An 18,979-nucleotide genomic window follows, 5' to 3' on the forward strand; every position below is an offset into this window, starting at 1 on the left:
AAACAGGATTAAGTGACTTGCACAGGGTCACAAAAGTGTCTGAGGTCACATTTGAACTCAAGATGAGTCTTGCTGACTCCAGGCCCAGCGCTGTATCCTGCCAGCCACCTACCTGCCCAGAGATGGATACAAATATCAGTTAAGGCTAAGGGCCAAAACTCTGCCTGAACATTAGAAATTTTCCACACTTGTGGTTCAGAGCCATTGTACTCCTTTTTCTTTCACGTAAGTTCCCTAAAGCAGCAGAGGAAATCACATAGACCTGAGGAGCCTTTGTATTGTTCCAGGCTTAGAAGAAGGTAATATTTGTAATGATATTATGTATGAATGAATAAAAAAACATTTTTCTAGTACTCACTGTGTGCTGGGCACTATGCTCAGCATTGGGGATACAAATACAGGAAAGCAAGATAATAGTCCCTGGCCTTAAGAAGCTTATATTCTATTAGGGGAACAAGACACTTAGTATGAAAGGGAGTGGGTACAAGTGTAATAATGTGGCTTGGAGATTGTAGGGAAGTGTCAGGGTATATTTGGGTCTGTGTCAGATAAAGTGGAAGCTCAGCAATCAGAGCCCAGCCCTATGGGTGGGGCCTTCAACTCCTGTGTGAGGTGGCGAATGTTGGTGGCATGGATAACAGTGATGTTTGGAAAGTGCTGAATCATTATTTATTTATATTGCTCATTTTCCATTTTTAATTGTCAGTTATTTGTTTAAATAGTTCATGAGTAAAGTATTTCAAGTCTATGAAGTACCTTTTTTATGTTATTCTTTATTTATTCTTTTTGCTAATTCTGATCTTTGCTCTGATGAGTAAATGGTCTGACTGTGTACAGAGAATTGATTCAGAATAACTTCTACTTGTTTTCAGAAACATGGACATGGAATCAGGATGGCCTAAGTTCGGGTCTTAGACGCTTACTTGCTGTATGACCTTGGGCAAGTACCTCAGTTTTCCCATCTGTAAAACTGAGATAACAGCATCCATGAAACTACGGGTTTAGCTGGAAAAAAGTCTTTCATATTTATTCATTAAACTTGCCTCTTTACTTGTTATTTATATGAAAATAATATTTCAGAAGTTCATAGATTTAGAATTGGAAAGAACCTTAGTGCAATCGCTTTAGATGAGGTGACTGAAGACAGGAGAAGCAAAAGGACTTGTCTCAGGTCACAAAGGTAGTAAGCTGTAGAGATGGAATTCAAACCAAAATCCAAAGCCCTTTCTACTGTGGTGAGCTGTCTTCTTGAACTTTACTTCTAAAACACTGAGACTACTTGAAAACATTTTTTTCTTAAGTTTGTTAAAACTTTCCTGTAGCATTTGTGCGTTGTTCATATTATTGAATTTCAGAGTTAGTTCAGTACTTTTATATAACAGATGTGGAAACCGAGGCCCAAAGAGTATCTGTGGTTAAGGCACAGAGCCAGTTAGAGGCAGAACCCAGGCCTCCTGATGGCCATGTTTTTGCTCTACCTCCAGACAGTTTATTAAACAATGTAAAAATTTTGCCCAGTCTCTGTTTATATTTCAGGCATTTAAAATTAATAGAGTCCAAACTAAGGAAGTTTTAATTCTTACTTTATTTTTATTTATTCTGATTAATCAAAAGCACCTGATGGTATTTTGGTTACATGACCATGGAGATTAATGTTCACTGCTCCCTTCAACCTTCTCTTCCCACTCCATACCTTTCCTTCCTACTTTTTCTCCTTTCTCGGTCGGATTTAGATAACCTGAGGAGGCACATCCGAACACTGAGATTTTAAGACAAAAGTCTCTAGATGGAGACAAAGCTTAATTGTGAAAGGGTAACATTTACAACAAAGACAGATATATTTGATTTCTATTTGTGACAAACTCTCTCCTTTACTGTCTCTCTTTTCCTTTCCCCTCACAAATTCATATGGTGCAACATCTTCCGTATTTGTGAAGTCAGTTAAATGGAGAATGCCGCGGCAGTGAATGAAGCCTCCTTTTCTTTCCTCAGATCCGTGACCCTTATCCTTTTTTATATAATCAGCAAGTCCTTCCCCTCCCAACCACATATCACTAAGGAAGGTACAGCCCACGGACTGCTTTCTGACTCAGCAGTGTAGTTAAAGTGATTCTGCAGTTGTTAAGGAAGAGAATAAAAGCTGGTGATTTCTGATCTACTCTCCAGGATCTAGCAGAAGAAGCTAAGGTATGTATGTGTGTGTGTGTACGCATGTGGAGCAGAGCAACAGGCCAGTATAGCTTTGCTGTCATTTAGGTGTATGTTATGAACATTTAGGTAGGGTCTGTTGAAGCTTTATTTAAAGTGATTCTAGAACTATACTAGCTTACTATTGGTGGAGGGTGGGACCATGGCTGCTGAATGTTGTAGATACTGGCTATGGGGTTGCTGTCTGCGTTGATTAGTTTTACTGAATTGTTTTCTTTATTACAAGAGAAGGCTCTTTGGGGGTGAATTGGGGAGGGGTGCCTATGAGCAAATGACTATGATGTAATATATAAAAGGCATCACAACTTTTTTTTCTTTTTTGCTTTTTATTGAAGCAACCGGGGTTAAGTGACTTGCCCATGGTCACACAGCTACTAAGTGTCATGTGTCTGAGATTGGATTTGAACTCAGGTCCTCCTGACTGCAAGGCCAGACCTCTATCCACTTCGTCACTTAGCTGCTCCTATAACTCTTAATAATGTAATGGCAAAAAACCCAAAAAATCAACAAACAAAAAAAAACCCAAAAGCAAAAACAAACCAGGATGATTTCTGTAGAACTGGCAATTGTGTGGTATTAAGCAATTAGAGATTAGGCCATTTCTGAATATTTCTGTTTGAAAAATTGCATAATTATAATAGATAAGTAGACTTTATATGTCTAGTTTGTACATTTTATTTTCAGGTCAAAGCATGCTGGTTATCACTGTGTTAAAGGCAAATGGAATACAATTTAACAAGCATTTATTATCTACTCTTATCAACTGGGCAAAGTAACATACCAGGCACTAGAATATGTAACTAATTTATTTTATAATAGTGTTCTATTAAGAGGCATACATGTAAAACTCTAATATTGTCCAAAGTGAACTTTCTAGTCCCACAATGATCTAAAGTTATAAAGCATAAGTTTACAAACAAATATAGTATGGCCTCTTCAATACGACATATTCTATTTAAGTCATGGATTATTATGTCAGAAGCACAGTCAAACAGCTTATAGGGAGAAAAACATTTTTTTTTCATTCTCAGTGACCTTATAGTATATAATTAGAACACTGTTGCTTCTAAGAAAATTGAAAAGTTAAGTGTAGGAATTTATCTTTCAGATATGAACAGAGGATGGAATGGAGGTAAGATTTTTTTTTTTTTGGCTAGGTGATTGGAGTTAAGTGACTTGCCCAGGGTCACATAGCTAGTAAGTGTTAAGTGTCTGAGGCTGTATTTGAACTCAGACCCTCCTGACTGCAAGACCAGAGCTCTATCCACTGTGCCATCTAGCTGTCCCTGTAAGATATTTTTCATAGGCATACACAGAAGGAACATTGTAGTAAGACCTACTTCCTTCCTCCTTCCACATTTATCCCCATCTATTACAGCTGGTGCATTACAGATATGAATAGAGGAGTAGTCTACTTTTGCATAGAGGAGCAGGTATGTGAATAGCTTTGCTGTCATTCATATGTATTTTATACATATGTATATAACACATATAAAACATATATATTCAGGATCCTCCTGCTTAGGAGTATATGTATTAAATGCTAACCAGTTTTGATTTGTAACTTGCTTAACATCCAGAATCTATGTTGTTATATTTGTTGTAGTTTCACTCAAATTTCCACTTCCATAGCCTGATATAAGCATTCCTAATGGCTAATGAGGCTCAACCTTGCCCATGTGAGATTGGACATAAGATTGAATATGGCGGCCTGGGACATGAAGTGCAAATTGAGCACATCAAGGCTTACATTAGCCAACCACCATCTAACACAGACAAAGCTGTGATTGTTGTTCAAGATATTTTTGGCTGGCAGATGCCCAACACCAGATATATGGTTGATATGATTGCAGCCAATGGATACATGTAAGTATGACATACAAAATGCTGCTTTTCTTGAACTTTTGCCTTTTTCCCAGTACAATTTTTAGAGTTAAAATCTTCCAGGAAGATACTCTTTTTAAAATTTTATTTAAAAATTTTTCTATATTTTATTTTTTCCAATTCCATGTAAAAACAAATTTTTACATTCATTTTAAAAAATTTTAGTTCCAAATTTTCTTCCTCCCTCCCCAACCCCTTCCTTGAGAAAGCAAGCAATTTTATATAGATTATACATGTGCAGTCATGCAAAACGTATTTCTACCTAATATTCTCATGTGTGCATATGTTGAATTGCCCCTTCACACTCACCCTGTAGTCTAGGAGACTTTATGCTCCTACAAAGCAGAAACTGTGTCATTTTTATTTTTGCATCTCAGTTTGAGTTGAATTGATTTGTTGAGTCATCCAGTCATGCAAAATTAAACTTGCTTACTCATGTGGGATTAGAATTATACTGTGTGGCTTTAACAAAGAAAGCTAGGATCAATGGGTAGAAGTTGCAGGGAAGCAGGTTTAATCTCAGAGTAAAGAAGCATCTAAGCATGTGAATTGCCAAAAAAAGAGATTGAACCATTTCATGAACCAGCAGGTTTACTAACACTGGAGCCATTCAAATATAGGCTAGAGCATGATAGTTTCAGAAAAACCTGAGAAGACACATATGAACTGATTCAAAGTGAATTAAGCAGAACCAACATTGTACACAGCAACAGCAATATTGTATGATAATCAACTGTGAATGCCTTAGCTATTCTTAGCATTACAATAATCCAGAACAATTCTTACTTGATGGACTTAATGATGAAAGGACTTAATGATGAAACCTCCAGAGAAAGAACTGGTGGGTTCTGAAAGCAGATAGAAGTATATTTTTTTAACTTCCTTCCTTCCTTTCCTTCCTTCCTTCCTTCCTTCCTTCCTTCCTTCCTTCCTTCCTTCCTTTTCTTTCTTTCTTTTTCTTTCTTTCTTGTCTGTGTTCTCTTTTGCAGCATGGCTAATATAGAAATGTTTTGCATGACAGTACGTGTGTAATCTAGCTCAAAGTGCTTGCCTTCTCAGGGAGGGGGAAGGACCAGGGAGGAAAGGAGGGAATTTGGAACTCAAAAATTATTTTTTAAAAATATAAAAAATTGTTTTTACATGTAATAGAAAAAAAATGAAATAAAAACATTCTTAAAAAACAACAACAACAACAACAACAACAACACAGCTTAGTTGGCTACTGTTCAGGGTGGTCTTTTCCTCTTATGAATCCCCCTGTTGTGTAGGAAAGTTTCTGAATCAGTAGGAGATTGAATTAGATCAGGGCTAAATGCATAAAATAAAACAAATGTTAAGGAAACCAATAACATTGAAATACAGTTACAATTTTTTTTTTTTATGTTCACAGATCCTAGGTTAAGAATCTTTCAGACTAGATGATCTCTAAGGTCCTTCCTAATTCTAAAATGTGATTTTTTTTTCTATATCATTCTGTTGTAAGCTTTAAGGTAAAGAAGTTATACCTTCTGAAAAAATGTAGATATTAATTTGGCCATTGTGTTGGAGTGGAATTTCTTCTTTTCCTTCCCTATTTGCCATTTAAAAGAAAAGAAAAAAAATGGTCCTTGAGTTAAAGATTTATTTTCTTGTCCTCTGACATTGAGCAATAAAGAGAAAGTAACTGGTCTGAACTGAGTTGGTCTTTTAATAATCTACCTTGGCACATATCTACTTGGCAGGAAAATACCCACAGTGAGCAAATATTATATAGGGTAAAGGTACATGGAGTATATTCAACAAAGAAAATTTCATGGTCTTCCAATTAATATGACATGTTTGCCCCAGAGAGTTCCTTTAAGTAAATAAGCATGTGGAACCAGTGAATAAGACCAAGAGATGCCCAGATCTGCTGGGGTGGACAGTTCCCAAAGGGGCCAACTAGAGACTCCCCATCTTTTTTTTTTTTAGACACGACTTGTGATTTCTTTAGTAGAGGGAATTCCATTGGAACTACCAACAACAGTTGGCACCTTCGCTGCAACTTAACATCTTAGAGAGTTGCCTGGGCCACTGAGATTTGTCCAGGATCACAAAATCAGCGTGTGTCCTAGGAAGAGCTTGAATGGAGGTCTTCTTGGCTCCAAGGACAACTCTCTATCCACTAAGCTACACTGCCTCATGTACTATTTAGTTGTACTTTGTATAGTATTTAAAATCATTTTTGAATAGATTATATAATATTGTCTGCTACAAGCTGTGTACTTGTTATTGCAGAATCAAAGATTTTCTGACCTGGCACCAGTGTGTTATTTTGCTGGGAAAAGAGTTTTATCTTCATGCCCACATAATTTTCTTTTCTTTATACCAAAAACTCTGCCTAGGAAGGGGCATGGGATACAGTACGGTGCATTGGTCACACTTCTTGTCTTGTATAGAGTACCAATAAACTAAGAATTATGAGTATGTTGAATAATAGACTGGCATACTAAAGGTGAGTTAACTTTTCCATTTCATAGAGCAATCTGCCCAGACTTCTTTGCAGGGAAAGAACCTTGGCACCCATCTGATGACTGGTCTACCTTCCAGGAATGGCTGAAAACAAGAAATGCTAGAAATACTGATAAGTATGTGATCATTTTATTCCCTAAGTAGTATAGTTTCAGCAGGTGGGCCTTTTTACTTTTCTCATCTCTAATGCCTAGCACACAATAGATACTTAGTCTCTGAGTTGAAATGAGTGGACTTGTTGAATGAATCTATTCATGCCAGAGGGGACCAACTTGGAGCCTCTGAGAGAGGCACTGAAGGCTTGCAGGGCTGAGCTGCTGCCTACAACTTCCTGGGCCTGCAAGTTGACAGACTAGCCTGGAGAGATGAGGGAAGAAGCATAGCCAGAGACCTAGCACTTTTTGTTGAGATGTTACCAAGTTCTGACATGTTCTGATATGACCAAGAAAGAGAGAGGTTTGATGGACGAAGCCTGGAAAGAGTGAGAGAAGGCACTAAGTCCTGGAAAGCTTGATCGAGTTAAAAACATGATGAATGGTAGAGTGTGGTAAGAATGGCATGGTGATTCAGTAAGTGCACATAAAAGAGGAGGGAAGGAAGGAGCAGTGAGTGTCAGTGGTGAGCTCCCACCCTGCTGAGCCTTGGTCTGGCCGAGGCTACATATGGGGGCAAGTGGTGATTTGTTTCCTAGTGCCACCCACCTCCACCTGCTGGGGGTACAATGGCAAAGAGATATAAATCAGATTTTATCTTTTACAACTTGTCTGAATTATGAGCCCCTTTCTAATTCTGTTTCAAGATGGGATTGCTTTGAGGGAAGAAGAAAGACGCAAATATAAGGAACAGATGCATGTTCCATGACACATCACAGTGTAAAGGTCACTTTGGGTTCTTGAAGGTTAAATCAGCAACTGTGATTTCTGACAGGAAGTACCATGCTAAAAAGGCTTCAAGCTCAGACTCAGCCACAGACAGCATGCTGTCCCTCAGAGGCCAGTCTAAGTAAATTCAGAGAGTCTCAACATCAGAAGGCAGGCCCCAGTCGATGGCAATTTGTTTTGCCAGTCATAAAATTGTTTGATATCAGCATCAGTGAAATATTTGGACTGATGAAATCACAGCTTCTGAGCTGTGTCTGATGTGCAAAAAAGAAAAAAAAAGAGGTTGTTAACACAGTTTATTAAATAGGAGAAAGGGCACTCACAACTTGGGCTGCTCCTGCCACTGCCACAAATCTCCATAGTTTCTCTTCACATAAGAGATGAAAAAAAGAAGCATTGTGTTAAGTGCCTCTAATATTAGGTATTTCTGTCCTCAGGTTGTACTGCCCATTTATTACTTATTTCTGGTCCCTACACATTCTTACAATGCAATATTCTGATATTACAATAGGTCTGATAAACCCTAAATTCATTCGGTCCACTTTCTAAGGATAGATGAAAAGCACTTCACTGAAAGAAAGTGAAGAAGGAATGCTTTTGTTTTGCTTTAAAAGGGCTCCATGTACCTCCTGTCAACTCACTTTTGGTTAGTCAGTCAATTAGACAATAAACACTTATTAAATGCCTACTATGTGCCAGCACTGTGCTAAGTGCTCCAGAATACAAAGAAAGGCAAAACAGTCGCTGTCCTCAAGAAGCTTATAATCTAATGGGGGAAGAAAACACATAAAAAGAGGCTGAAAATAGGGAGGGAGGAGAAGGGGAAGGACGGTACCTGACCTGAGGCATAATAAAGATCAGAGGAGTGCAACTGGGTAGGAAATTAGGCCCTCCTTAAACAGAGAATCTGGAAGTTCTCTAGTGTCCACCTTCCATCCTGTCCAATTGGAGGGAGGGCACTCAGGGGAAAGAGGTATTGATGAAGTGTGAGTTTTGGGGTTGATGTGATCTCACAGGATGCTAAATTTCTGGAGACCATGATGAAGACTAGAGGTTTGGTCATATGGGCCACTACAGCAGTATTGCAATGGAGGCAGAACGTGATCTATGAACATTTCTTACATAGGAAAGGCTAACCAGGCTAGGGACCCCACTCTCTCCTACTAGTGTGACCTCAGGGTCTTTCTTCCTTTCTTAATCTTATATTTAGCCTATCTTCCATGCTGGTGGTCAACTACTTGGCTGATTGACCATCTAGACTCACTCCTTAACAAAATCACTGACCTTCTCCTGTCCCTTTCTCCAATATGGATAAATCTATCTCTTTCAAGTTACTGTGGATTTAATAGGGGAGATATCAAGAAGATGAGCCAAGATGGCCAAGAAGTAGGAACCAGTATAGCTGAATTCCCCTCCATGAACTTTTTTTTTTTAAGTGAGGCAATTGGGGTTAAGTGACTTGCCCAAGGTCACACAGCTAGTATGTGTCAAGTGTTTGGTCTGAGGCCAGATTTGAACTCAGGTCCTCCTGACTTCAGGGCCGGTGCTCTATCCACTGCGCCACCTAGCTGCCCCCTCATGAACTCCTATAAAAATATCTAGAAAATGCATCAGACCAAATCCTGATAGAGAAATCTAGAAAGCTACAGTCAGCCATCTCTGCAGTCCACCTTGACATAGGGAGGCAAACAGCGAGGTCTGTGGACACTGGGGTTGGAATTGGGCTGGGAAAGCACCTTGTGGAACCTTCCAGAGCCCAGGCAGAGCTAGAGCCCAGGCAGAGCTTGAGCCTGAGTGCAAATGGAGATTCTGGACCCATACCAGGACACCCAGATGCATTCTGGGTCACTGCAGTTGGGACATGTGCCAACTGGCAGTTTTGTCACCTACTGTGATGTTACAGATTTGAACACAGGTGGAGTTACTGAATAAGGAGGCCCTGGGTGGGGTACAGACGAAGGAGGAAGCCAGCATGACAAAAAAGTTGGGGAAAATCATCTCACATAGTCAAGGTGCTAACACACACACATACACACAGAGTTGGGGACAGATAAATATATATATATATATATATATATATATATATATATATACACACACACACACACACATATTATATATATACATATGTGTATATATATATACAGATATATGTATATATCTATAGACAGATATAGAGATTTTATATACACACACACACACAATCTCAACAGGGAAATAAATAGAAGGAAAAAGGGAGAAAGGAGGAGAGGAATATAGTGGGAGGGTAGACTAAAGGAGGAATCAATCCTAAAGGGGGAAAAACCCTAAGCAGTCACAGAAATATAGCTGTTTGAGGTGACAAAGAATGGGATTCTGAGGGGATCCCATACATTAGGGAATGGATGAACAAATCATGGTGTGTAAATACGAAGAAATACTATTGGGCTGATCTCTTATCAGCACAGTTCTCATGACCAATGATGATTCTGGAGGACTAATGATGAATCGTGTTATTCACTCCTGATAGAGAGGTGAAGGATGTAAGAGTGTAGAATGAGACAAATAATTTTTTAGACATGGACAATGTGGACATTTTTTTCAATTGACTATAAATGTTTGTAATGGGTTTTGCTTTTCTTGTGTTCTCATTTGGGAGCAGGGGAAGGTAGAGAACAGGAAGGTGAAAAGGTAGATTTTGGTTGATTAAAACAAAAAAAATATTTTAAAAGAAAATAGAGGAGATATCTTGTACAGTTATGGGGCTTGATAGGATAAAGTTAGTGTGATGCCATTTTAAAATAGGAACATTTATACTTTGTTCAAGTGGTTATTTTCCAAAAGGCACTATGCTGGCAAATCTCCATTTTTCAATTTTCTTAAGCAGGTCCATTTCACATTAGATCTTGTAATCTCTAAGGTTCCAACTCTAAAATTATTTGATTTTATAATTCCACTTTTACACAACTTGACTTTTTGTTGTATTTAAGACTCTTCATAGTTTGGATTTATTATAGATAGAGACTCCTGCCTTTAATTTTGGGTATTCTTCTTTTGTTTGTGTCTTATACAGAACATCTATGACACTGTCAAACACCTGTTGTGACTATATCTCTCCCCCTTTAACACCTCAGGAATGGTTGGAAGCCCTCTATTTCATTAAAGTCCATTTCCCCCAGCAGCATTATATTCAATTTTGTTAGCTAAGTTATTCTTGGTTGTAAGCTCAAATCCTTTACCATCTGGAATATTATATTTCAAATTCTCTGCTCCTTTACAGCTGCTAAATTGTATGTGATCCTGACTGTGGCTCCTTGGACGAAACTTGAATTGTTTCTTCCTGGCTTCTTGCAATATTTTTTGGCTATAACATTTCTAGGAATTTTCATTTGGGGGTTTCTTCTATTTTCACTTTACCTTCTACTTCTAAGAGAGTTGGTCAGTTTTCTTTTAAGATTTCTTGAAACAGGATTCTGGGCTGTCTTCTTGGTCATGGTGTTCAGATAGTGCAATGATTCTCAAATTTGTTCTGTTTGATCTGTTTTCCATGTCAATTGTTTTTGCAATGAGATACCTTACATTTTCTTCTATTTTTTCAGCCTTTGAATTTTTATTTGAATAATTCTTACTGTCCCATGAAGACATTGGCTTCTAATTTGGTATTTGGTCCATTCTAGTTTATAGGGAGTTTATTGCCTGTGCAAGGTTTTGTACCTCTCGTGTTAAGCTATTAATCCCTTTTTAATTTTCTTCCATAGCTTCCATTTCTTTTCCAACTTTTTCTTTAAGCACTCTCATTTCATATATAGAAATATTTAAAACTTTTTTAAAATTCTTGCTTCATCTCTTGTGTCCAAGCTATGTTTTTTTTTTCCTGAGGCATTAGAATTATTCTCATCTGAGTTTGTGTCTTGAGTGTCCCTGACACCGTAATGTCATTATAGTGGGGTTCTTTTCTTGTTTGCCAATTCTTCCAGCCTACTTCCTGACTTTAGACTTGATGGTAGGCCTGCACCCTATCACACTTCTGAAGGGAAGATCTGAGTAGGTCCTATTGCTACTTTCTTGATGTTTTGAGTATTATGTTATTCCATGATTTCAGGGATAGACTGGGGACCTGCAGCAAGCTCTCAATACTCCAAAAACAGTCTATTTCTGGGCAAAGTCTGATTGCTGTCCCCCTGGTCTGAGTTTTGCAAGTTCCAGACTTGAGTTGGAGTCTAAGCAAGAGTACGCTGCTGCTGGACTCTGCCTCTATTAGCCAACTAGGAGTTCTGTTGGTTCAGTGAGAGAACCACAGGCTCTGCTTTTGTTTGGGATATCTAACCTGGTTATTCCTCTATCTGCTGATCTAGATGCTGGAAATGAGATGCCTCTCTGCTCCCTGGAGCGCCAAGCCAAACTTCTACTACTTGTTTCTGAACGTCCTCATTTCTTGGTTATAACCCAGGGTCTCCCTACCTGTGAATGCTCTTGTCTGCCTTTTCCTTTTCCCTTTCCCCCCATCCCTTTCGAGGTCGCCTTCTTAGTCCATCCTGGACCAATGGCCCAGAACTAGGTATTGGTCAACAAAGTTGCGAATTGGCACCTGTCTCTGTTGCAGTGTTCCATTATGGGTCTCAGGGTATCCTAGTATGGGCCTGGAACCTCCTTTTGCCCTGCCTCTCCCTTAGTATACCACATGCCTTCATGTTCTTGCCCTGACCCCAAATTTAGTATCCCCAGACCTCTCTGTCTGTCCCCCTATGCCAACCTGGGCTGGTCAAAGAACTCACTGACTTTTTCTGCATTTCCTGTTCAAGATTTGGTCTGGTACATTTTCTGTTACTCAGTCATCTTGGCTCCATCTCAAAAATCTTAAGCTTAAAATCAATAAGTAAAACAGAACTTTATGTTCTTTATACTCTTCTGTCAGTTGTATGACTGTAAAGATGTGATCTGCTGTAGAAAGTTTCGTATTGGTTGGCATGGTGTCACATATCTGTCATCCCTGTTTCTGGTAAAACTGGTGGATCCCCAGAGTTCAGGAGTTCTTAGCTAAGCCTGTCAGATGTCTACAGTTATTTGGCCCCAATATGGTAAAGTCCCTTGGTGTATGTGTGGGGGTGGGGCACCAGACTATCTAAGAAGGGGCAAACCTATCCAGGTCAAAGCTTCCATGCTAATCAGTAGTGAGATTGGGCTAGTGACTGGCTGCTGTATTTCCAGCCTGGGTGAGACAGGGAAACCCAGTTTAAAAAAAAAGTCACCCATGAAAGCCTGCCTCTTTCCTTCACATGCTTTCATCAAGGATGTCTTCCGGACAAGTATAGAGGTCTCATGATGAACTTAAGTAAATAGGCTACTATTTACTTGTGCACCAAAATCTCCTGTTGAGGTAGGAATGCAAGATGTTTTATAAAGAGCTAGATGGGGGTCTTCTGAATTGTCAACTTATATTTTGATATCTGATAACTCCAGTGGGAAAGTAGGCAGTGGTCAGGACAGTGATCTATTGAGAAATATGATTATTGATAAGGGAATGAAAAAGGCCAAAGGCTTGTAGACTACCAAGAGGCCTTCTAACTGTATTAAAAATATTTTTTTTCAAAAAGAATTGAAAGGTAGTAGATGGGGTAAACATTGAATGACAATAAAAAATGAAATAGATTTTATCTTAATATACTAGAATAGATCAGAAATGCTTGATTATTGACATGGATATTATGTCAAAGTATGTTGTTTTTGTGCAGTTAGATCAGCTATTAAGAATAAAGGTCAAATAAGCCCTAAATTAGAAGAATAAAGAGGAGAGGCCACCATGTATGGTTAAATAATCAAACTAATCTGTTTAAACAATCTATTGATTCTAGAAAAAACAGGAAATGGATAAAAGTGGATAAAACTGACACAGTGGAAAGATTACTGGATTTATATTGTTGTTGGATGTAGAGACCTTTTATGTGTTGAGGCCTATGTAAGGAAGTGGATTGCTGTTAAACAGAAGTTGAGATACTGCTGAGTTGCTAATAAACAAGGAAAGTGAATGGGGCTAAACCAGGGCCGGTCACATATGAAAGAAAACTCAGAAACAACTTTTACCTGCAGAAGCCATGCAAACCCTTTTGTATGCTCTTTTAAGACTCAGGGAAATTAGCCTTACCAAAGAGATACTTTCTCAAAAATGCATTTCTAGCTTTATAATTGTTTAGCTTACTTTCCTAATGACTTTCTTTTAATACATTCATAGTGACCAACTAATGGTGATTATGGGTTAAGAATATCATTATGAAAGCAATACCTGACTATACCCATGTAAATGTAAAGAACAAAACCCCTCAAACTTAATGCTGTATAATTATAATGACCTAGTTTTGTCCCTGAAGAAGAGATAAGAAAATGCACTTCCCTCCCTTCTTTGTCAAGGTGGGTAGGTGAAGTTGGGAGTCTACATATGTGGAATGTTACACATATTGTCTGACTCAGCTGATAGTGTCATTGAACTGCCTTTTCTTTCTTTTTTTTTTTAAGCTTTGTTATAAGGAATTGGCTTGCTGAGTATAGTAGGGGAGGGAGGAATATATTTAGAAATGAAGGCGATATAAAAACAAAAGTTATCACTAAAAATTAAAAGTTTTAAAAAGTAGCATTATAAATGGAATGGATATGACCTAGGCTGAACATTCAGGCATGAATGAGTGTCTTGTCTGTATGTGCTTATATGTGTGTGCTTGTGTATGTCAGAACTAATTGTTTCATGGTTCATAGTTCTTTGCTAGTTATTAGATCTCTGAAAGCAAGAATTTCCTGTCTCATGATTATTTCTTCTAATTTCTCCTGTTTTCACATATCTTGCAGCATGGCTTGATTTTGGCATTGCTAATTCAACATTAGGGTTTAAGCAGTAGGAAAATCTGGTTCGATGTAAAAGTGCCGTTTAACATAGTCAAATAAAATTTGCAGTAGTTACAATGTATTGTTATTGGTGATAGGATTAATGGCTCAGTTTTCTTTCTAGGTATTTGTGAAGCTAGTCTTTATTTCTTAATACCTTTTCCTTATTCGTTACAGAGAGGCTAATGTTGTTCTTAAGTATCTGAAAGAGAAGTGTCATGCCCAGAGAATTGGTATTGTTGGATTCTGCTGGGGTGGAATTGTTGTACATGATTTAATGATGAAATATCCAGAATTAAAAGCAGGAGTCTCGGTCTATGGTAAGCCTTTGTTATATTTTACATAATGCCTTAAATACTGATCTTGATATGTGCTTGTGGCCAGCTTGAAAAATAAACTTTTTTGCTTCTTCCTGGGGTGAAGCCAAGACAGCGGAGTAAAAGCAGTGACTTGCTTGAGCTCTCCCCTAGACCCCTCCAAATACCTGTAAAAAATGGCTCTAAACAAATTCTAAAGCAGAAAAATAAACTTTTCCCCAATTTGCTAACTCTTAAACACAATACAAAATCAAGAGGTACAAATATGGAGTCACAAAACTAAAGAATTTTAGTGTTGGAACCATAGAGATTATAAGGTCCAATGTGGACTTAAGAAAACAGAACATGAAGCCTTGCTAGCATAGCCTTTCAGAGAATAACCACTTGATAAATTTATGTTGAGTGTATGAACAAACAGGGTATTTAATACTTTTCAGAGTAGAAACAATAGAAAATACTTTTTAATTACTGTGGAAAGAGGTCCTAGGTAAGGCTTTGCTACCAATTCCCTGTGTGACATTGGGCAAATGACTATTTCTTTTGACGTCATATTCCTTGTTTGCAAAATGAGAGGCTCAGATTAGATGATTTCTAAGATTCCTTCCTTTTAAAAATTATCAAATTATATGATTTCTAAGATTCCTTCCTTTTAAAAATTATATAAAATAAACCTATCTATACATGACACTTCAGTTAACAATTTTAATTGCTAAAAAACAGAAAAGAACTAGCTCATCCCAGTGCCTAAGTCATGTATAAATTACAGATTAGGTACCTGAGAACTGACATTATTCTTAAAGGCTGCTAGGTTATAATAGGTATACATGGTGACTAACAAGATTCACTTCCATATATAAAAGACCTAACTTATTCCTAAGATATATTGTGTACACTGAGGACCTAGCTTTTACATTTTTGTAATCTATAATGTGCATATGTAGCTATAAGTCTATCTTTTAGCCTATCTACTATTCAACCTTCCTTTGAGACTGACAAATAAGATTATTTTTCTATGTTTGTTGTAACCAAATAAATGCTGGTATTTTACTTAATCAACTCAATGCATTAAAATTCTTTTCAATGTTTTCTAGGCATTGTCAGAGATTCTGAAGATGTATATAGTTTGAAGAATCCTACACTCTTTATTTTTGCAGAGAATGATGCTGTAATTCCTCTTGAGCAAGTAAGTGGTCATTTCAAAGTGGGTTGTTTGCATCTATATCTTTACCAACACATGATGTGACATTCTCTGAGAAGCATTAGACTAAGCTTCAATTTTCTGGTACAACCTTAAAATCCCATCCTTTCCATGAGGCCATCTGAAAGGAATTCTATGTACGCATGTACATATGTGTACCTCTATGAAATGCCAGTTCTCAGTGAGAATATAAACAGGGGAAGAGAGCATATGCTTCTTGGGGTCAGGGACATTGCTTTTATATGGTTTGGTTTGTTACATGGCAGACACAATATTCAATGTGTTAAAAGGAATGTGAATTCAATTTTGTAAGCTTTCCAAGTGAAGACCCATAGCACCCTATCTTAACCCATGTGCAATTTCAAAATATGGGAGAATGAAGCTCACACAGAAAAGACTAGCTCCAGCAAAGTACCAACCTGTTAACCTTCTAATGGTTCATTCACATAATACATTTTATCAGCCAAAACTGATTATAATTGCCATCCTAACATTAAATGGTCATAGATTTTCCCTTTGCCACTAGTAAACTTGAAAGTAACAGAAATCTATTCTATCTGTAGGGCAAGTTTTGAACAATAGGCAATTTGGAAACTGGCAACAAGAAAATTGTTAAAACATTATTATAAAAACGTTTTGCTTGACAGGTCACTTTGCTGACACAGAAGCTGAAAGAACACTGCAAAGTTGATTATCAAACTAAAATATTTCCTGGGCAAACTCATGGGTTTGTGCATCGCCAGAGAGAAGATTGGAACCCTAAAGATAAACCATATATTGAAGAAGCAAGGAAGGATCTAATCAACTGGCTGAACAAGTATATTTAGCCAGTAAGCAAGACACAGCCCTTTTCAAATTAACCAAAATGGAATTCTTAATAATTTTAATTTTCAAAATTCGTTAGACTATTAAAATGAATTTTACCTAGAAATTATAATTTCTATTTTGAAAATTTATCATATGCCTTGTTTATTCATTTAACAATTATTCTCATGTTTATAGATAACCTTCTCTAGATAAGCTCCATGATAGTAAGATCTAAATATAAGGAACACATAATTCCAACAGTGGAGTTTAGTATCGGGAAAGAATACTGGGCTGGAGGCATCAGGAAAAAAGGCAGCGTTTGAGCTGGATCATGAAGGGAACGAACTAGATAAACATAGCTGGGAAGTATTCCAGGTGGAGGAGAAAACCAGGAGAAAAACCACTGTTCTCTCCCACCGAAGGATACCATTTTTTCTTTGCAATGGATTTAAGCTACATACCGGGGGAAAAGCAACCTAAGCATTATGTGGGAAATGTTACCCAATAAAAGAGGAGGCTTGATTTAATTTGTAGAGCTTTGAGTAACAATGTAAAATGAAAAACGAAGATTTTTAAGGAGTCCCTAAGCTTATAGCAACCTGCACGAAACTAACTTTACCATGACTCTTCCAACTGTTGTTGCCCTTGCCTATTTTTCTCTTACATAATTCAGTTTTTGAAAATCTGTTTTCTTTCCTACCACAGATCTCACAGCTATGGGAGGAGCTATGATGGTAGTAGTTATAGATATTTCAGAATCACCTCCAAATTTCTAGATAATCAACTGCTAATGAATATACTAATATACTGTCTTGTACTTTAGGGCTAGCGTCAGAAAAATGAGTGCAATGCTAGGACAACACATTAACCACAGGAAATTTAGTGGGTCCTAGAGGGGAAAACTGCAGATGAGTCCACTTTAATTTATGAAATGATCTTGGTTTGCAAGCAATCCAATTACAGTCTTGATGAAAATTAAATTTATTATGATAATCATCCAGGACCATGCCTTAAGAGTGTTAGAGACAATAGCCATCTGTCAAAAACAAAAAACCCCAAACATCCACAACATGAGGCTAAAATAATTTTAAAACCAAATTTTATGAATCACCTTTTGCATATTTAATGAAGGTTGAGACTTTGGGGGCTAGTCATTTTTGATTTAGGGATTATTACCTTCACCTATTTCTTAGTGTTCACTGTTACACTTATGTATAATATGAAAACCATCTTTATTCTCAAAACCCTTTCATATCCACCACATAATTTAATTTTTAATCACACACACATAAATTAGGCAGGGTATGTGGAAGCATTCACATTTTACAGATGTATAAATTTAAGCTGTGTATGATCAGCTGATGGTCATAAAGTGATGGAAGGCAACTATAATCTTGTGAATCCCTGTCACAGGAATTGTCACGGGGCTGCGCCCTGCCTATTGGAGTCCTGGCTTCTTAAGCAGGAAGCTGAGGGTCACAGTCTGTTGTGTGAAAGCAAGGAAGTCTTAACTGACCTCTCCTCTGTGGACACGAAGCAATCATGGCTGGTTCGGCTCTCCTCTGAATGGCTAAGCTTTCCCGTGCACATCCTGTGCACGTCCCTGACACGAGGCCTGCAACGATGGGATCTACTGACTGGCTGACGGGCTCTGATCACATGATCCCAAGGTGCCTTGAGGGCTATACAGGCCACACCCAGCTAAAAGTAAACAGGAGCTTCCGCTATTTTGTTGTTTCCTGCCTCATCCATGCGTCTCCGGGTCACTGAGCACCGAGCTGGTCTCATGCTCACCACTGCAGCGGCCGCGACAAATCCCCTGCCCAATGCTCTTTTGCCTATGCTACTGGTTCTTGAATGGTGCACTCTGAGGTTTACTAGATATGCCCCCAAATCTGAAGCTACTTCCTGAGCTTATGTTTGCTGCCTGCCCTTCACAGAATTTGGTATTTCCAAGGTCCCAATAGCAACTCTTATCTATAGATGTACTTTTACCTCCTCCACTGTGAGTGCTAGGGAAGTAAAGAAAGGAGAGGGAAGGGAAATAAAAGTAGAGTATTCCCAAGTCTGGAGTCTTGCAGGACTGGAAAGGCTTCTTTTATAGCAAATGCTAGACTTTAAGCAAAAAAGGTTTGAAAACCACTGCAGTAAGCCATTAAGTTGTCAACTAAATGAATATTGTTTTAAATTGTTTTTTCAAATAGTGTGGTAGAATTAGAACAATCTACACCCATTCATTAATGTCCTCAATTAATAGGAACCCCACTCTAAAGCCATTTCTCTGCATGATGCTAGGTCAATAGTTTTCTCTTAACACCATGAGAGTGACTAGTAAACCCAGG

The 18,979-nt window shown here is 38.0% G+C and overlaps 1 protein-coding gene across 6 annotated transcripts in view; it reads left to right on the forward strand.

Annotated features, from left to right (window-relative positions):
• The window catches only part of CMBL (carboxymethylenebutenolidase homolog), a 55,243-nt gene extending 36,879 nt beyond the window's left edge, over positions 1–18,364 (forward strand). For 5 of the 6 annotated variants that reach the window (XM_027868854.1, XM_027868855.1, XM_027868857.1 and 2 more), the window contains exons 2-8: positions 1,993–2,187; positions 3,815–4,074; positions 6,591–6,698; positions 14,493–14,635; positions 15,724–15,815; positions 16,478–16,660; positions 18,051–18,364. In XM_027868854.1, coding sequence (XP_027724655.1) covers positions 3,860–4,074; positions 6,591–6,698; positions 14,493–14,635; positions 15,724–15,815; positions 16,478–16,657 — 738 coding nt within the window. In that variant the 5' untranslated portion in view covers positions 1,993–2,187; positions 3,815–3,859 and the 3' untranslated portion in view covers positions 16,658–16,660; positions 18,051–18,364. The remainder of the gene's footprint in view (positions 1–1,992; positions 2,188–3,814; positions 4,075–6,590; positions 6,699–14,492; positions 14,636–15,723; positions 15,816–16,477; positions 16,661–18,050) is intronic. The other variant, XM_027868860.1, reaches the window with a different exon arrangement.
• The last annotated feature ends 615 nt before the right edge of the window (positions 18,365–18,979 follow it).

Source organism: Vombatus ursinus, unplaced genomic scaffold (assembly GCF_900497805.2).
Source record: "Vombatus ursinus unplaced genomic scaffold, bare-nosed wombat genome assembly UNPS02014791.1, whole genome shotgun sequence".
Taxonomy (NCBI): domain Eukaryota; kingdom Metazoa; phylum Chordata; class Mammalia; order Diprotodontia; family Vombatidae; genus Vombatus; species Vombatus ursinus.